The 18,146-nt window shown below is 17.0% G+C and overlaps 5 protein-coding genes across 5 annotated transcripts; 3 read left to right on the top strand and 2 right to left on the bottom strand.

Annotated features, from left to right (window-relative positions):
• Positions 1-197: 197 nt before the first annotated feature.
• Positions 198-1,642, top strand: PGAL8A_00027700 (histone deacetylase, putative; the record flags this gene model as incomplete). The annotated part of the gene is made up of 2 exons (XM_028674272.1): positions 198-1,489; positions 1,606-1,642. The coding sequence occupies 2 exons, from the start codon at positions 198-200 to the stop codon at positions 1,640-1,642; spliced, it is 1,329 nt and encodes a 442-aa protein (XP_028530642.1).
• Positions 1,643-2,268: 626 nt separating this feature from the next.
• PGAL8A_00027600 (conserved Plasmodium protein, unknown function) lies at positions 2,269-13,210 on the bottom strand (the record flags this gene model as incomplete). The annotated part of the gene is made up of 3 exons (XM_028674271.1): positions 2,269-5,711; positions 5,967-9,476; positions 9,685-13,210. 3 exons carry the CDS (start codon positions 13,208-13,210, stop codon positions 2,269-2,271), a joined length of 10,479 nt encoding a protein of 3,492 aa, XP_028530641.1.
• A 1,108-nt stretch (positions 13,211-14,318) lies between these two features.
• PGAL8A_00027500 (conserved Plasmodium protein, unknown function) lies at positions 14,319-15,445 on the top strand (the record flags this gene model as incomplete). The annotated part of the gene is made up of 5 exons (XM_028674270.1): positions 14,319-14,444; positions 14,591-14,675; positions 14,885-14,904; positions 15,172-15,204; positions 15,368-15,445. 5 exons carry the CDS (start codon positions 14,319-14,321, stop codon positions 15,443-15,445), a joined length of 342 nt encoding a protein of 113 aa, XP_028530640.1.
• Positions 15,446-15,774: 329 nt separating this feature from the next.
• On the top strand, positions 15,775-16,728 carry PGAL8A_00027400 (conserved Plasmodium protein, unknown function; the record flags this gene model as incomplete). Its single annotated transcript, XM_028674269.1, has 1 exon — positions 15,775-16,728. The coding sequence occupies one exon, from the start codon at positions 15,775-15,777 to the stop codon at positions 16,726-16,728; it is 954 nt and encodes a 317-aa protein (XP_028530639.1).
• A 418-nt stretch (positions 16,729-17,146) lies between these two features.
• Positions 17,147-17,887, bottom strand: TBP (TATA-box-binding protein, putative; the record flags this gene model as incomplete). The annotated part of the gene is made up of 1 exon (XM_028674268.1): positions 17,147-17,887. One exon carries the CDS (start codon positions 17,885-17,887, stop codon positions 17,147-17,149), a length of 741 nt encoding a protein of 246 aa, XP_028530638.1.
• Positions 17,888-18,146: the final 259 nt, after the last annotated feature.

The following is an 18,146-nucleotide window of genomic DNA, read 5'->3' as shown; positions in this document are numbered from 1 at the left end:
TGTATTTTTTTTTTTTTTTTTTTTTTTCTTAGTGTATAATTCTAATGAATACTAATAATTTGTTTTATTAAAAAAGGAAAAAAAAAACAATTTGAGAGGACGTTATTTAGTATATCTATTTATACTTTTTTTTATCAAAAAAATGTATACTATTTGTTCAAAAACTGGGGTATTTAGCTGGTATGTAATATTCTAAAATGTTTTACTATTTATTATTATTATGGTTCTGTTTGATAACTACATATAAGTTTAAAAATATTTCTAATAATTCAAATAAAGTATTGAAAAAAAAATTTAGTGTAAAAACTCTTTTATACATAAATTTAGAAAAATTTTATCGTTTTGTAATCAAAAAAAAAAAAGAAAAAAATAAGCTACAAAATTCTTTTGACTTTTATTTAGATAAGTTTCTATATTCCTCCTATAATGATAATAAAACTTTTTATGATTTAAATAAATTAAATATAAATTCAAATGTATTAAGTTTAAGTAAAGATTTGTTATATGTACAAAATGAAATAAATAAAAATGTAAGTAAAAGTTTTAATGAAAGCAAATTTCAAAGAACATATAAAAATCAGAAAAGATATTCTATAAATTCTCAAAATCCTCCTTATGTTTTTCATCCAATTTACTCTAATGTCAATATAAAAAAAAAGCATCGCTTTAAGATTAAAAAGTATGAAAATATATTTACTTATTTAAATGAAGCAAATATATACGATAGTAATTTTGTCCTCCCATCAAGTAATATAAGTGAAATTATCAAATATATGTTAAAAGCTCATAATCCTTCCTTTATAAATAAGATGTTAAATATAATAAAAAATAAAGAACAAGTTGAAATGTATGAATTAGATTTATTTCCTGATTTAATTTGTAGATTCTTAGTTGAAATAAGTGGTACAATATTAAGCTCATTATTATCATTGAAATACTCCATTTCAATGCATATAGGTGGGGGGAATCATCATTCTAAAAGAGATAGAGGAGATGGATTTTGTATTTTTAACGATGTAGCAATAGCAATATATTTCTTATTATCAAATAAAATAATTGAAAATGCAGTAATTTTAGATCTAGATGTTCATCAAGGAGATGGAACAGCTGAAATATTTGAAAATTCCAAATGTGTGAAAACAATAAGTTTACATTGTAAAAATAATTATCCACTTGTAAAAAAAAATTCAACTATTGATATTGAACTGGAACCATTTATAAAAGACAATGAATACTTAGATATATATCAAGATGTTTTAAAAAATATAAAAAAGAAAGAATTTAGTATTATTTTTTATTTAGCTGGTGTTGATATAAGTGAGGATGATGATTTAGGTTTTCTTCTAATAAGTGATGAAGGAATTTATAAAAGAGATTATTTAACTTATCAAATGGCAATAAAAAATAATATTCCAATAGTTACAGTATTATCAGGTGGATACAATGAATGTGAAGAAACATTAACAAAAAAGCATATTTTAACATTTAAGTAAAAAAAAAAAAAAAAACAAATAAATAAATAAATAAATATAAATATAATTATATAGTATATATTATCAATAAATATTAAACTTACACATATATTTGTATTTGCATTTTTTATAGGGCAGCAAAAGATTCATGGAATTCAATGAAAAAATAAAAAATAAAGTATGTTGTTCATATCTTATCATTTTGACTATATATATATATATACTCCTTTTTTATTTTTATTACAAAAATAAAAAAATAAAAGTTATATTTTAAAAATTTTTTACATGAATATCCTTAATATATTTAATTTAATTTTTTTATAAAAATTACTTTAAAAATTGAAAAAAATCGACTCTTATACACTTTATATAAGTTTAAAATGAAATTTTTATGTAAAATACTAAACAAAATATAACAAAAAAAAAAAAAAAATTCAGTAATTATACCAATTAATTTAATTTTTATTTATTAAAAAGTAAATATAAAAATAAAAAGATTAGGAATAAATATATTTATTTATATATTTAAAATTAAACGGGTAAAAAAAAAAAAAGTTACATCTTAAAAATTTTGAAAATTTTATTTTTTTTTTTTTTTCTTTCTTTTTGAAAGGAGTAAATAAAAAAAAAAAAAAAAAAAAAATTAAAACTTATCAACTACACATAATGAAAAATTTTTTTAAAATATGTTCTATGGATTACTTAAAAAAAAAAAATAAAAAATAAAAAAATAATAAAATATATAAATAAAATAAATAAATTCATTTATATTTTCATTTTTTTTTTTATTTTTTATTTATTTTTTTTTGCTTTTAATTCTAGCGCTTTGTCTACAATTCGTCTTCATAGTCACAATTTTTTCTTTTTTTTTTTCTCTTATTACTTTTTTTAAAATATTTTTTTCTTTTTCATTTTTGAAATCTAAAATCATATTTTCTGGGGGCATATATACATTTTCCTGAAATTTGTTACCAACACATATATTTGATTCTTTTTGTTTTTCATTAATTGCACATATTTTAATTTTCCTTTTATATTTTGATATTATATTTTTATGAAAGTTTTCAATGCTATTTTTTATACGTTTACCTATTTTATTATTATTATCTGATGTAAATATATGTTTTTTGCTATTTTCTATCCTATTTTCAAGTAGAATTTCGTTAATCGGCTGTTCTTTTATTTTTAAATTTTCTTCATAATTCACACATGAAAAAAAATTATCTTTACTTTCCTTAGATGATAAACCATCAATATTAAAAAGTGTTGAAAAAACTTTGTTACTATAATTCTTTTTTCCAATATTCTTTTTATTTGTCATATTTTTCACTTGATCATTTTTAATTTGTTCCATTTGAATTTCATCATGTTCTATTTTATTTGTATCAGGATGAATTAATTTACTATTATCATTAAATTCTAGTTTATTTTTATCATTTTTCAGTTCTATAATTTTGTTATTATTATATTCTTCCTTACTTATTACATTATCATTATTTATATTTGTTAACCCATTTAAAATTGAATTGTCATTTGTATTCTCATTTACTAATTTTTTGTATTTTATATTCACTTTTTTTATATTAATATTATTCTCCCTTTTTTCAAACGATTTTTTTTTCAAAAAGTTATTTTCTAAATCATTTAGATTATTATATTCTATGTTTTTTTTTGAAATCAAAATATCATCATTGTTATTTGAATGAAAATCCTTATTTTCATTATGTTCTTTATCTATCATTTCATTCACAGCTTTTTCATATGTTTTTGTATTAAAATCATTTTTATGTATTTTATTATTCTTTTCATTTGTATTTTCTTTATTTTTTTCTTGAATTTTCTTTTCATTAACTTTCTCCACTTTTTTTATCTCATTCTTGCTAGTCTTTTTCTCTATTTTTTTTTCACAATTTTGCTCAATTTTATTAATTTTTTTTACTTCTGTTATTTCATTATATTTTTCATTTTTTTCTATAATTCTTTCATTATCATATATTTTATTAAAATTTTTTTCATCAATTTTATTTTTATCATCATCTCTTATCATTTTCTCAATATTATCTCCATTTCCGCTTTTTTCATTGTATTCATTTTTTTCCATTTCATCAATTTTACTACCTTTTTCATCTTGTTTATTTTCCTTTTTATCTTTTTTTTCATTTTCTTCATCAATAAATACAGGACCAATACTTGCACCAATTTTTTCTATTTTTGATAGTTCAATGTCGAATTCTCTTATTTGAATATCATCACAAAAAATAACTTTACTGCTTCTATTATTTTTGTTTTTTTTCTTATTTGTATCAGTATCACAAACTTTAGATATGTTTTGTTTTTTTGGAGAAGAAATATTGAGATTTTGAGAAGATTCACTTATGGAATTATTGTGATTATCATTAATACTTATGTTAATATCAGTATCAGATTCTAATTTTCTTAGTTTAGAATAATAATCATGATTATTAATAAACGGAGTATGAACTAAATTAGATGGAAGAGTTCTAGATGGATCAGCACCAGAAGATTTATGTAATTTGATACAGTGATCAATTACCAAATTATAATCATTAAAATAAATATGTAAACATAAAGGGCAATGATAATGCGGATCTATTAAAACTCTTTTTTTTTTTTTCATTTTTTTATTAATTTTTATATCTGTGTTTTCTTTTATATCATGTATTAACTTGCAAGGAAAAATTATATAACCACCTAATGTTTTTCTATTTTTCCAATGTTCATTCAAATAGTGTGCATAATTTTTAATGTAAGTATTTGGAGGATAATATTTTTTATCACATAATGGGCATAAAAATTTTTGCCATTCTGGTTTTCCATATATTAATCTTTGATCTTCTAAAGAATGAAACGCTTCAATTCTCAATGGCATAACTGGAGATTTGTGCATTTCTTTATAGATATCTGTTATATAAGGTATATCACTATTTAATCTCTCAGCTTCCATAGCATGATGATTATTGTAATTTTCAGTTGGATTTTCTTTCATATCAATTTGATTCAATATATTATCATTTAATTTATTTCTACTAAAATTAATTTCATCTAATTCTTTCTTATCTTGTAAATTTAATTTATTTATATTTACAGTATGAAAATTACTATCATCATCTTGTATTAAATCTTCTTTCATCATTATCAATTCATTTATTATCTCTTTGCTAATCAGCTTTCCATCATTTATTTTTTCAACAAGTATATCATCGTTGATAGTATTTTCATTTATAATTTCTTCTTTGCTAATTATTTCTTTATTAATTATTTCATTTTCATTTATGTGTTCAATACTACTGTTAGTTATATTATCATTTTCTAATTCTTCTTTAATGATTATCCCTTCTTCATTGATTTTTTCAACTAAAATATTGTCGTTAATTATGTTGTTATTTATTATTTCTTTACTAATAATTTCTTCGTTATTTATATTTTCTATATTTATATTGTCATTAATTATTTTTTCATTTGTTTTTTTAAAAATATTATCTTTCGAACTATTTATGAATCTCTTTATATTTGCTGGTAGAATATTTTTATCCAAAATTGTATCAGCGTGAAATTCATTAACTTTAAAACGCTTTCTTTTATTTCTTTCTTTATTTTCTTCGTTTAGTATTTTTTGGTTTGAAAATATTTTATCATCTTCATCTAAAAATATAAAATTAGAATTTTGTTGTGTTTCTTTGCTTGATACTTTATATGTGCATTCTATGCTTTCTTTAAAATTAAGATTGTTATTTTTTTTTTTTGAATTACCGTTTTTTTTCTTCGATGAATTATTTATAGAATCTTTTGCATTTTTTTTTTTATTATCTTCTCTTTTATTTTTGTTATTCTTTACACACAGGCTATCATCCTTTGAAGTACTATAAATCATTTTATTCTTTTTGTTAAACATTTTTTTTTGTGAATAATTCTTAACTTTAATTATACCCAATTTGTTTTCTTTTATTTCTTTTTCATTCATATTATATTCATTTATTCTTTCGTTTTCATCTTCATTTCCATTCAACTGATGTTTTTTAATCTCATTTAAATGACGCTTTTCAATTTCATTTATTTTTGAAGAATGTTCACTTAATATGTTCAGATTAATACAATTATATATATCTTCATTGAGATTATCATCAATTGATTTATTGAAATTTACTGATTCTTCACAATTCATATTTTTATGTTGACAGAAGTTATTGGATAAATTATTCTTTGTTTTCTTATATAAATCTAAAAAAAAAGCAAAATAATAATTTTTTATAATATTATAATATATATAATTATTATAGCTAAAATTTTTATTATTATCATCATAATAATCATTTCTATAATCTTGTTTTACATTAAAATTCATATAACTATTATTATTATTATTATTATTATTATTATTATTATTATTATTATTATTATTATTATTATTATTATTATTTTTTATAAATTCTAATATATTAAGAAATGTATCAGAATTATCATTTTTTATATTACTGTTATTTAGAGGAGAATTTTTATCATCTGTTAATTTTTTTTCTTTACTCAAATTATTACTGTTATTTAGATAACTGTCTTCATATGAACTCTGCAAATTATTTGCGCTATTAATATAATTTTGAAGGTTCAACTCTTTTTGTATATGAGAAAAATTGTTTTCACAATTTATATTATCCATTTTATGATCAATATTATGGTTATTTAAAAAAGTATTTTTTTTTGATTCATAGTAATTTTTTAAATTATTCATATTTAGATTTTTTAAAATACTATCATAAGGATAGCATATGGAATTAGTATTATTTTCATCTACCTTTTTTTTTTCTCTTTTATTAATATTTTCTATTTTAGATAAAATTTTTTCATTTAATTTACAATTTTCTAAATTTTTTAAGATATTTCCACTTAAACCATTTTCCATGAAAAGATTATGTATTTGATCATTATTATTATAATCACTAATATAATCTAAGTTATTATCATCAATACAATGACAATTATGATTATGATTATCATTGTAATTTTCACTAATTTTAAAATTATTCACTTCATATTGATTATTTAAAATTTTGCTAATAAAATTATCATAAAATTTTTTGTTTTCTTCATTATTTAAATTAGATATATTCTGTATTAAATTTTTAATATGTGTAAGACTATATTCATTATTATTAAAAGTTTTTTTTTCATCACAAAAAATATCATCAATACAATTTGATTTTAAATTGTTATTCACGTCACTTTGATAATAATCTGTTAAGGTACTATCATTGATGTTATTATTGTTATTATCATTATTATTACTATTTAAACAAATAATACAATTACATTTTCTTTTTTTTTCAAAATTAGTAGTATCATCATTAAAATTTATACTTTTGGAAAAAGTTTTTGAATTATTATGGAAATTTTTTTCTTTTAAAATATCTTCATATTCATTTATTTTAATTCCTTCATTATCTTTACTTACGTTTTTTTTAAATAATTCTTTTTCATTTTTAGTGATTGATGAATTTTTTGCAACATTTAATTTATTACTAAGAATATATTCAAAAACCATATTTTTTAATTTATTTTCTACAGCTTCAATATTATTATTACATCCATTGTAATCATTATTATTATTATTATTATTATTATTATCACAATAGTTATTCATATCTTTATTACAGTCATAATTATTATAATCTTTAATACTATTATAATCATTACAACTAGTACAATCTTTATATTCATAATTATTATCACTGAATGAACGATATTTTAATATATTTTTATCGTCACATATATGTTCTGTTTCATTTTTATCTATGTTAAAACTTAAATTTTTATATAAATTTTCTTTTGATTCATAACAATTGAATTCTTCATTTTTATCTCCTTCATCAAGATTATTTGAAAAATAACTATTAATATAAGTTTTTTCTAAATCATTACTTGAACTATTTGAAAAAAATAAATTTTTATCAATTTTTAAATTTTCTTCATTATTTTTTGAAATAGTATTTTCTTCTTTTTCTTCATTATTGGAAATTAAGGAATTTATCAGAATATTGAAATTGTGCTTATTTATATCATCATTATTTAATGAAAAAGTGCTATCATTTGAATTAGAAGAATTTCTACGATGTTTTTTCTTTTTATTATTACAATTATTTTCATCAAAATTTAAATTTAATTTATTATATAATGAATCATTAAAATCTATTAATTTTTTTGTATGTTCAGTATTCTTAACAGGATTAGAATAATAGTTATCTAAAAATAAACCCTGTTCATTTTTGATTGCGTAATTTTTTAATTGATCGTAACTTTCTTTTTTTAATACATTTTTATTATTGCAAATATGTTCAACAGATGAGATAAAATCTTCTATTTGTTTTTTATTTGGTAAAATAGGTTCTGAATTATTACTTAAATAGTTTTCACTTAAATCTTCACTAATGTTTGAATTATCTGCATTAAAATTTCGTTCAAAGGAGTTATTAAGAGTAAAATAATTAGTGTTATTTTCATTTATAAATGGATTTCCATTATCAAATTTCGTGAAACAGTTATACCTCAATATTTTTTTGTCATTTTCGTTTTTAATTCCGTAATCAATATTGTCGCTGTTCTTTCTTTTACTTAATTTGTTATTTGCACAATCATTTGATAAGCTTAAAACATCATTTAAAAAATTTGAAAAACATGAATTATATATTTTTCTTTTTTTACAGGACGATAATTCTGTCATATTGCTCAATTGCTTTTCAGAAATCTTTTTATCCTTCGATTTTCGATTTAAAATGTTCTCATTATTTTTTTCTATATGCGGTTTATTATCGTTAAAAAAATTTATATTTTTTTTTTTTTTTTCAATGGTAAAATTACTTTTATTTTTTATTAAATCGGCAAAATTTTCATTTAGCAAATCATCTGATGAAATTTCTTGAATAATATTTATTTTATCATAAGGTTTCATATTTAAATTGATGAATTTGTTATTGTATATTTCATTTTTATTATTTTCATTTAATGGGTTGATTTTTTTTTTTGCATGACTGAAAGAATGAAGTACATAATTTTTTGAATTTTTTTTTTCATTCGATTCGTGCATTATTTTGTTTTGAAAATTTTTTTTTTTTGAAAAACATATATTTGTATGAAAATCATTGACACTATTAATATTTTCGTTATTGTAATTAGTATATGTTTTTAAATTTTTATTAAAATATTTTTCTTTTTTTTTCGATTCTGTTCCATTTAAGGAATTTTCATTTTTTATTTCATAATTATTTTTTTCTTTTAAAAGTCCTTCTTCTTTATTTTTTATTAGAAATAAACCTTCTAAATCATCTGTTTTTATATCTTTATTTTTTAAGTTATGTTTTGATTCCTCACCATTTATAACATTTATTATGATTTCATCTTTTTCGTTCTCTTGTTTTTTTTTTAAAATTATATCTTCTCCTATTGTACGCATATAGTAAGCTTTTTGATCATTTTTATATATAATGTTAGTACAATTGTTTTTTTCTTCATTTCTTTTACTTTCACTTAAATTGTTTGCGTTATTAACTTCATAATACTGATTACTACAATTCGAATTATTTCCAAATATTTTATTTACTTCCCATTTTATGTCTTGATTTGCATGATATTTAAATTCTTCATTTTCGACTGGATAATTTTTATTTTCTGTTTCATTTTTACATAGATCATTCTTATAATAAGATTTTTGAAGATCTGAATTTTTTTCATTATTATTATCATTATTTTTATTTAATTCTCTATTTTTTATTAAATTGCTATTTTTAATTATGTTATCATGTAAAGAATTATAACTTTTAATTGATATACTTACTTGCTTTTTATCATGATTTTTTTTTTCTTTAAAATCATGCTTTTCTAGTAATACGTTACTATGATTATTAATAATTAAATTTCTATTATCTCTCGAATTATTCTTATTTAAGCTTTTACTATTTAAATTATTGACATCTTTATATATATAAGAACATTTATCTGTAATAAAAAAAAAAAAAAAAAAAAAAAAAAATATTATATACATATATATATATATATAGATAATAGATGGACAATAATAAAATTAGAAAAAAATTATTTAATGCATATTTTATTATAAATACAAGTAATTATATATATAATTAATAAAGATTAGAAAAAATAAATATAAAAGATAACAAAGGTATTTTTATAAAAATTTTATTACCATCTTGCTTTACATTATCTTGTAATAAAACAATTTTATTTTTTTCTTTAAATACTGTATCATTAGATAATTCATTAAATTTCATTAAATGAGAACTCTGATTTTTTTCTTGTGCATTTAGCACTTTATTTTCAGCTTTTTTTTTAATTGTATTCCTTTTTTCTTCAGACTGATTTATTTTTTGACTGAAAGTATTTTTAGTAAGCAAATTGCTAATAACTAATTCTTTTTTATTACAAATGTTTTTTTTTATTTGTATATGATTTTTGTTTACATTTAATAATGCTTTTTTATTTTTTATTAGAGTGTTTTTATTAGTTATATTTTTATTAATAATTCCTCTTTTACTAAAATTATTTAAATTTTTTAAGTCATTTGTTAAATTATTAATTGGTTTTCTGAATTCTAAAAATTTATATCCTTTTTTGATTTTATCTTCAGAATTAAAATTATTTTTTTTTAATAAACTGTTATTAACCAAATGATAGCTTTCTGAATTATACATTAATTTTTTTTCTTTATATTTTTGGATATTTTCCTTTTCATGATATTTATTATTATTATTATTATTATGGCTGGTAATACTATTACATAAATTACTATGGGTGCTATTTTCACTCATTATCTCATATTTATTTATAATTACAGGTTCATATCTTTTATCAAGACACATATCCTTTACATCATTTATGTTTTTATTTACATTAATTTTATCATTTTTATAGTTTCTAATAATATTTTTTGTTAAATTATTTTGATTGCTCACTTTTTCAATTTTATTAATAATACATTCATTTTTATTTTTTTTTTCACTCAAATATTTTGATTTATTATATCTAGTAGATTCGTATATATTTTTATTAATATTTTTATGTTTGATTTCTAAAAAATCATGATTCTTCATTTTATTTTGATTCGTAATATAATTATTATTACTAATATTACCATTATTATTTATACTTTTTTTTTTTTTTTCCTTACTACTATTGTAAATGGATAAATTGTTTTTATTTTCATTTAATTTTCTTTTTTTTAATAAAGAATAATTTTGCAATAATTCACTTGTAGGATTTTTAATAGTTGCTAAATTTTCTTCATTTTTATCTCTTTCTTTAGAAGAAATCACATCTTCATTCATATCTTTATTTTTCTCTTTTAAATTATTATTTATATAAGTGCTTATATTAAATGTGTCAAAGCTCTTTCTTTTCATTTCTTCAAATGTTAAACCTTTTTTTACTTTTTCATATTTTGAATTAATAAAGTTACTATGAATACTAAAAGATGAATCTTTTTTTTTAGAAAATATGGTGTCATTACATTTCTCCATTGAAGAATTGTTATCACATGGATTAAGTTTTATAGGTACTTCTTTATTACAATTTTTATCTTTTGAAAAATATATATAATTATTTACAGTATTCTTGCTATTTAAATTTTCTGGTGGTGTTATTCTTTCATTAAAATTCTGATCATAATCTTGATCACAATTATTATTTGTATTATATCCACATATGTAAGCTTCCTTTATTTCATTACATGAAGAAACTTCTTCTATATTTTTGTTATAATTATTTTTCTCATAAATTTTGCTATTTTTATCTAAAGTATCAATATCACTAGTAACGAAGCATATTTCACTATTTGTTTTAGAAGGATTAATATTTTCTAAATTACTAAAAGTAACATTTTCGTTACTCACTTTTTCATGATTGGTTTCATTATAAATTTCATCTAATTCATATTCACTTATCATAGATGTATTACACGAAATATTTATATAGTTTTTTTTTGTATTATTAGAATTACTTAAAGAATTACACAAAATCTGAGTATTATAATTTTTTACATGTATGGAACTTTGTTTTTTAGTTGAGTTAATGAAACTTTCTTTTAAAAAAGATGTTTCATCATTTTTTTCGTAATTATTGTCACTTTTTATTTCTAAAAAATTTTTGTATTCTTTTTTATATATATTTACACAATTTATATCATTTTTACTTTTATCATTAGATATACTTGTATTTAGTTCTTTTGAGTTTTCTATATATGTATTTAAATTATTATTTTTCTTTTTATTTAATTTGTTATTAGAATAATTATTCTTTTTATTATTAAAAATTATTGAATTATCATCTTTTTTATTATAATAATTATAGTAGTTTTTTATATGTTTTTCCTTAGATTTATTTTGTATACATTTTTTATCACTTTTTATATTACTAGTATAAATAGGAAATTTGTTTGTATTAGAAATTGAGCTTATATTATTATTTTTTATTTTTTTATTCAAATAACTATCATTATTATTAATAGTTTTAATTTCATCAAAATTATTATTATTATTATTATCAGAGTTGTTTATTAAATTAGTAATATTATTTTTTATTTTATTTTCTCTCTTATATTTAATATCTGCAAATGTATTTTCTTGATTATTAATTTTATTATTATTAAACTTACATTCACTTTTTTTATTATTTTTTACTTTTAAATTAAATGAAAATTTTTCTTTTATATTTTTATAATTTAAATTTTTTGTTTTATTAAAATTTTGTAAATTATCTTTATTATATATCTTTATAAATGTATTAACATTATATTTTTCTTTTTCATAGCTATTTGTATTTTTATTGTTTGTTTCTATTTTTTTGTCTAAATAATTCATTTTATAATTTTTACATACATTAGTTTTATTTTCTTTATTTTGAAGTTTATTATCTTCATTAATTGTAGTTATACTATTATCATTTTCAGTCATGATTTTATTATTTGAATTGTTGTAAGACATTATTTCATTATTATTAAAACTCAATTTATTTTTTTCATTATTAATTTCATTTATATTTTTTTTTTTTAGATTTTCTATTTTCTTATTTATTTCTTTAACATTGAGATTTTTTTTAATACCTGTAGTTATTTTATTATTATATTCATTTTCATTTAGTTGTTTTTTTTTATCCTCATATATATTTTTTTTTTCATTATTTAAAAGAATTATATTAATTTTTGTTTCATTATTATTATTATTATTATTATTCATAATGATTGGTTTTAAGATATTTTCAGATAAATAGGAACTTCTTTTATTGTTATTATTATTTATAGAAGAGTTACTTTTTGTGTTAAATATTTTTTTATCTATCTGAATATTATATTTTTTATTATTAGGAGAAATTAGAGAGGTCTTTTTTTTGTTAAAATTAGTATTAAGTAATTTTTTATTTATATTATTTTTAATTCTATCATTGTAATCATCTTTAGTAGTTAATTTATCTACAACATCATTAATAATTAAATTATTATTAACTTTATTATTTAATTGTTTTGAATAATTATTATCATCATTATTATTATTTTTACTAAAAGAAAATATTCTACCATTACTTTTTTCTTTACTATTAGATATTAATTTATAGTTATCTTTTGAATTATTTTTTAGAATATTCCTTTTATTAAATTCTAAATGACTAAAATTACATATATTGTTTTTATTTTCAACTATAATATTATCTCTTCTATTCATATTACACTCTTTTAAGGCATTTTCATATCTTCCGTAATCATTATTTAAAATTTACATATATATATATGTATTATTTTTATAATATTTATTTATTTATTTTTTTTTTAATAAATTTTTATAATATATGTCTTCATATATATATCTTATTTATTTTTTAAAAAGTTTGACATTATAATTTTTTTTCTTTACTTTTTTTTTTTTTAGTTAATTTCATCATTAAACATTATAACTTTATATCTATATTGTAATATTAATTTAAAAATAAAAAAAGACAGAAAAATAAATAATAAATTTCTCTATTTTAGTTTTACAAAGTACTTGAAAAAAAAAAAAAAAAAAAAAAATAATAATAATAATAATAATAATAATAATAATAATAATAATAATAATAATAATAAAAATATATTCAATTTTCTTAAATGTATGAAGAAAGCAAAATTAGTTAAAAAAAAAAAAATAAAATAATATATAACATAATTATATAAATTTTTAAAATTTATATCCTAAAAATATAAGATATTTTTAAATATATTTTTTATGTTATACCAATATATTGTGTGCATAATATTTTTTTTTTTTTTTTTATTAAAAATACATATTTTTTTTTAAAAAGGCAACATTATATTTTTCTATATAATAAATAAAAAAAAGTATAATATCCATTTTTAAGTTAATCTAAAGAATATATCTAGTTCAATATATATAAATATTTCTTTTATAGTTGAATGTTTTTATCTATTGGTTAATTTTTTATTTTATTTATTTATTTTTTTTATATATTAATAAAAATGTAATTATATATTTTTGTTTTAATGGTGTAAATACATACATACAAAAAAAAAAAAAAAAAAAAATATTCTATTAACTGAAATATTTATTATCTAAAATTTTCTTGAACTCCTTGTTTTTATAAGTAGTTAATTTGTCTTTTTATTTATTTTATAATTTAATTAATAAAAGTTGTACCTTTATAGAAATATAGTAAAATAAAATATACTTTAAAAACATATATAAAATACTGATTTTAAAAAAATATTAATTTCTTAATTTTTGTCTAATTTTATAATTATTATTATCTTTCTAATAATATCTTAAAACATTTATTAAAATGACTAGGTTAACATATTTTTGTTTGTCTTTTTTTTTTTTTTTTCTTTTAACAAAAGTTACTAATTCATTCGAATTTGATCCTGGTAATATCTCGCATAATCAATTTAGCTTTACTGAAATTAATGTAAAAAAATAAAAAAATATAATTACACAAATTTTTTAAATAATTTTTACAACTTTATTAATATTATAATTAATAATATACATACTGTAGTTATCTATTTTTGTTTTTTTTTGTTTTTTTTTGTTTTTTTTTTTTTCTTTTTTTAGGTAAATAAATTAAAAATTGCAGATCCTCCTTATACAGTTTTTAATTTTGCAACGGAAGTCGTAAATACACATGATATCATTGAAAGTTAAAAAAATCAAAAAAAAATAAAATGAAATAAAAATTGAAAATATAATAAAAAAAAAAAAATTAAATAATACTATAGAGAAAAAAAAAAAATAAATTATTAGAATTTAATATATTTTTATTTATTTATGTATCTAAATAAAAATACTAATTGTATATATATGCATTTGACAAGGGATTGACATTTTACAATTTTTTTCTATTTATAGATGAACTTCAAAAAAAAGAGGTATAAAAAAAAAAAAAAAAAAAAAAAGTGTAATAATTAAAAAACATAATAAAATTTTAGATAATACAAAAAAAAATATAAAGAACTTCATTGTAAATAATATACATAATAAAAAAAGGAAATAATAAAAATATAAAAAATAAAATTAGTATTAAAAAAAATGGAAGACTGAAAAAAATACATGATAAAAAAAAACATAATAAAGAAAACAACATAAATATAAGATATATCATTTTTAATGTATAATTGTATTAATTTTTCTCTTAGAAAAAAGCTATGAGAAGGTTTAAATATGATTTAGTAAAACAAGAAAAAAAAAAAAAAAAAAAATAGATAAATAAAATTTTTATATGTATAGAATAATTTTCATTATTTTTGTTATAAATATTGGTATTCATTTTTATTTTTTTTTTTTTTATTATTATTATATTTTTATTTTCATTCTTACTTTTAATTATTTTAGGATGAAAAAATAGATAGATCTAATAAAATCTTAAACAAAATTTTAAAGGACAGCAAAGCATTTTTCGAAAAAGAATGAAAAAAATAATAAAGAATATTTGAAAAAAACATAAAAAAATAATAATTTTTTTTTTTAAAATTATATGATATAATTCTTTTTGTATAAGTTTTTTCTTAATTTTTAAAATTAAATTTGTATTTTTTTTTTTCTTTTTTTTTTTTTTTTTTATATATATATATATTTTTATAAATAAAATAATTAAAATTATTTCTCTATATATCTTTACTTTCCTTGTATGTTCCTATTATAATTATGTAATTATATATATATATATATGAAGAATTTTTTTTTTTTTTAGTTTTATGAAATGTTTTTGTTAATATCATCATATCTTTAAAATTAAAAAAATGCATTTTGTTAAGAATTTTGATGAAAATTTCCTAAAAATAATTAAAAGAAAATTTGCAAAAAATATAGAAAACAGTTTAAAGCCATCTTCACTAAGAATAAAAAGTGATAAAAAAAATTTTAATGATATAATTAATAAATATTTACCTAATAAAATTTTAAAAAAAAAGGATAAACAACCAAATAAAAACTATGATTCTAATGAGAAATATTATTTATCTTCAAAAATAGGAAGAAAAATTAAATTTCAAGATACTAATAATGATAAAAACGCTAAATTATTAGAACAAAATAATATTAATTTAAATGATAAAAACAAAACATTATTAGAAGAAAATAATAGAAATGATTTATTTCCGAAAGAATATGAAAGTAATTTAAATACATTAGAAAAATCTGATGAGTTATTAGAAATTTCAAAAGAAGAATATGAAATTCAAAAATATAAAAATAAATTACATAAAAAAATTTGGTTGACTCTCAAAAAAAATAATGAGAAAGAATTTCAATATTATTTTGATATTCTAAATAAGTATCCTTTAAAAGACGAAGTTTCTTATTCTATATTATTACATGGTAATTTAATAATTTCTAATGGGGAAAATATTAGTGAATCATTTAAAATATTAAATGAGATGAAATTAAAAAAAGTACATTGTTCATTAATTAGATTTAATGAAAGATTATTACATTCTTATTATGAATTAATAAAATTAAATGCACGACCAAATATCACTCAATGGAATAAAGTATTAAGGACTGTATGGTTTACTTCTGCTTTAATTAAAGCAAGAAGACAAAAATATATTTTAAGAAAAATCAAAAAAATCAAAAAGGATAATTCCGTTTCATTAAGTAATTTTAATAATATTTTTAATATTCATAATTTAGAGGCTCTTTATATTGAAAATAAAGATCCTTTAATTGGTAGAAATTTTAAAGAAATAAATTAAATAATCACTTGAAAAAAAAAAAAAAATTTTTGTTGTTAGAGAATCTTAAAAAATCATATTATAATTTTTAATTATGTTAAAATAATTTCATTTTTATTATATTATTTATTTATTATTTTATTTTATTTTATTTTTTATTATTTTTTTATTTTTTTTTTTTTATTAATTTTTTTCTGTACTGTAAATTTAAAAATTTGTTTTACATAAAAAATAAAGAAAAAGTTAAATAAACATTTAAAACACGTTTTCACAAAAAAATAAAAGAGATAGAATAAATCAGTAGTTATATTAATTAGTGTTATCATATAAAAAATTTAAAATTATAAATTAATTTGAATTATTTAAAAATGAGTTACAAAAACATATGTATATAATATTATTTTATTTTATTTTATTTTATTTTATTTTATTTATTCTTTCAATTTTTATATTGAATTAGAACATTATATATATCTTGAAAAACGGTATTTAGTTTTTGGATGGATTTACATCCAGTAATAATAATTTTTCCTGAAACAAAAATTAAAATAACTGATTTTAATTTTGATGTAGGTTTATATCTATATACTAATCCTGCAAATAATTCAGGTTCATAATTACAATATTCTTTGTGATCATGAGCTAACATTTCTAGTCTTATAGGCATATTACAATTAGCACTAGCAATTATATTTTCTATCTTAAAATTTTGAAATTTTACAGATTTATTAGTTATTATTTTTATAATTTTTCCTATTTTTTTACATCCATATATAGAATCATTTTTTGTTTTTGTTCCTGTTAACATTATTCTTCCATTTTTAAAAATTAAAGCTGTACATTTAGGTTTATTCAATCTTATTATAAGAGTGTTAATTTTACTTGGATTATATTCTGCGTTTCTAATAGATACGGCTATCAAACGTAAATCTATTTCTAAACATAAATTAGCTGATGATATTATATTATGTATTTTTAAAGATACATTTTTATGAACTAATTTATTTTTTATACTATCAGACATTCCTTTTCCATCAGAATTTATATTAATCTCATCATAATTTTCTAATATATTTTCCGTTGAAAAATTCACACTTTCATTATTTATATCATTTTCTTGATCATCACTTAAAAGACTTAATTTATTTAAATTATTTTCTTCATCATTTCTTTCACTCATTTTTTTTTTTTTTTTATGTATTAAATTTAAGGAAATATAATTTATAACATAATGTAAATAAATAATAATAATCAAAAATTATATAAATGAAAAAGTCTAAAAATAGGAATGTAATTTAATGTTACTAATTTTTTGTATTAATTATAAAAATAAAGAATCTCTTTTATTAATTTAGAAACTTCATATATAAGTTTGAAGAAATATCATAAATTAAAAATGTTGTGTTTTAAAAAAAAAAAAAAAAAAAAAAAAAAAAAAA

Source organism: Plasmodium gallinaceum (genome assembly GCF_900005855.1).
Source record: "Plasmodium gallinaceum strain 8A genome assembly, contig: PGAL8A_v1_21, whole genome shotgun sequence".
In the NCBI taxonomy this organism is placed as follows: Eukaryota; Apicomplexa; class Aconoidasida; order Haemosporida; family Plasmodiidae; genus Plasmodium; species Plasmodium gallinaceum.
This window is presented reverse-complemented; position numbering and strand designations above follow the sequence as displayed.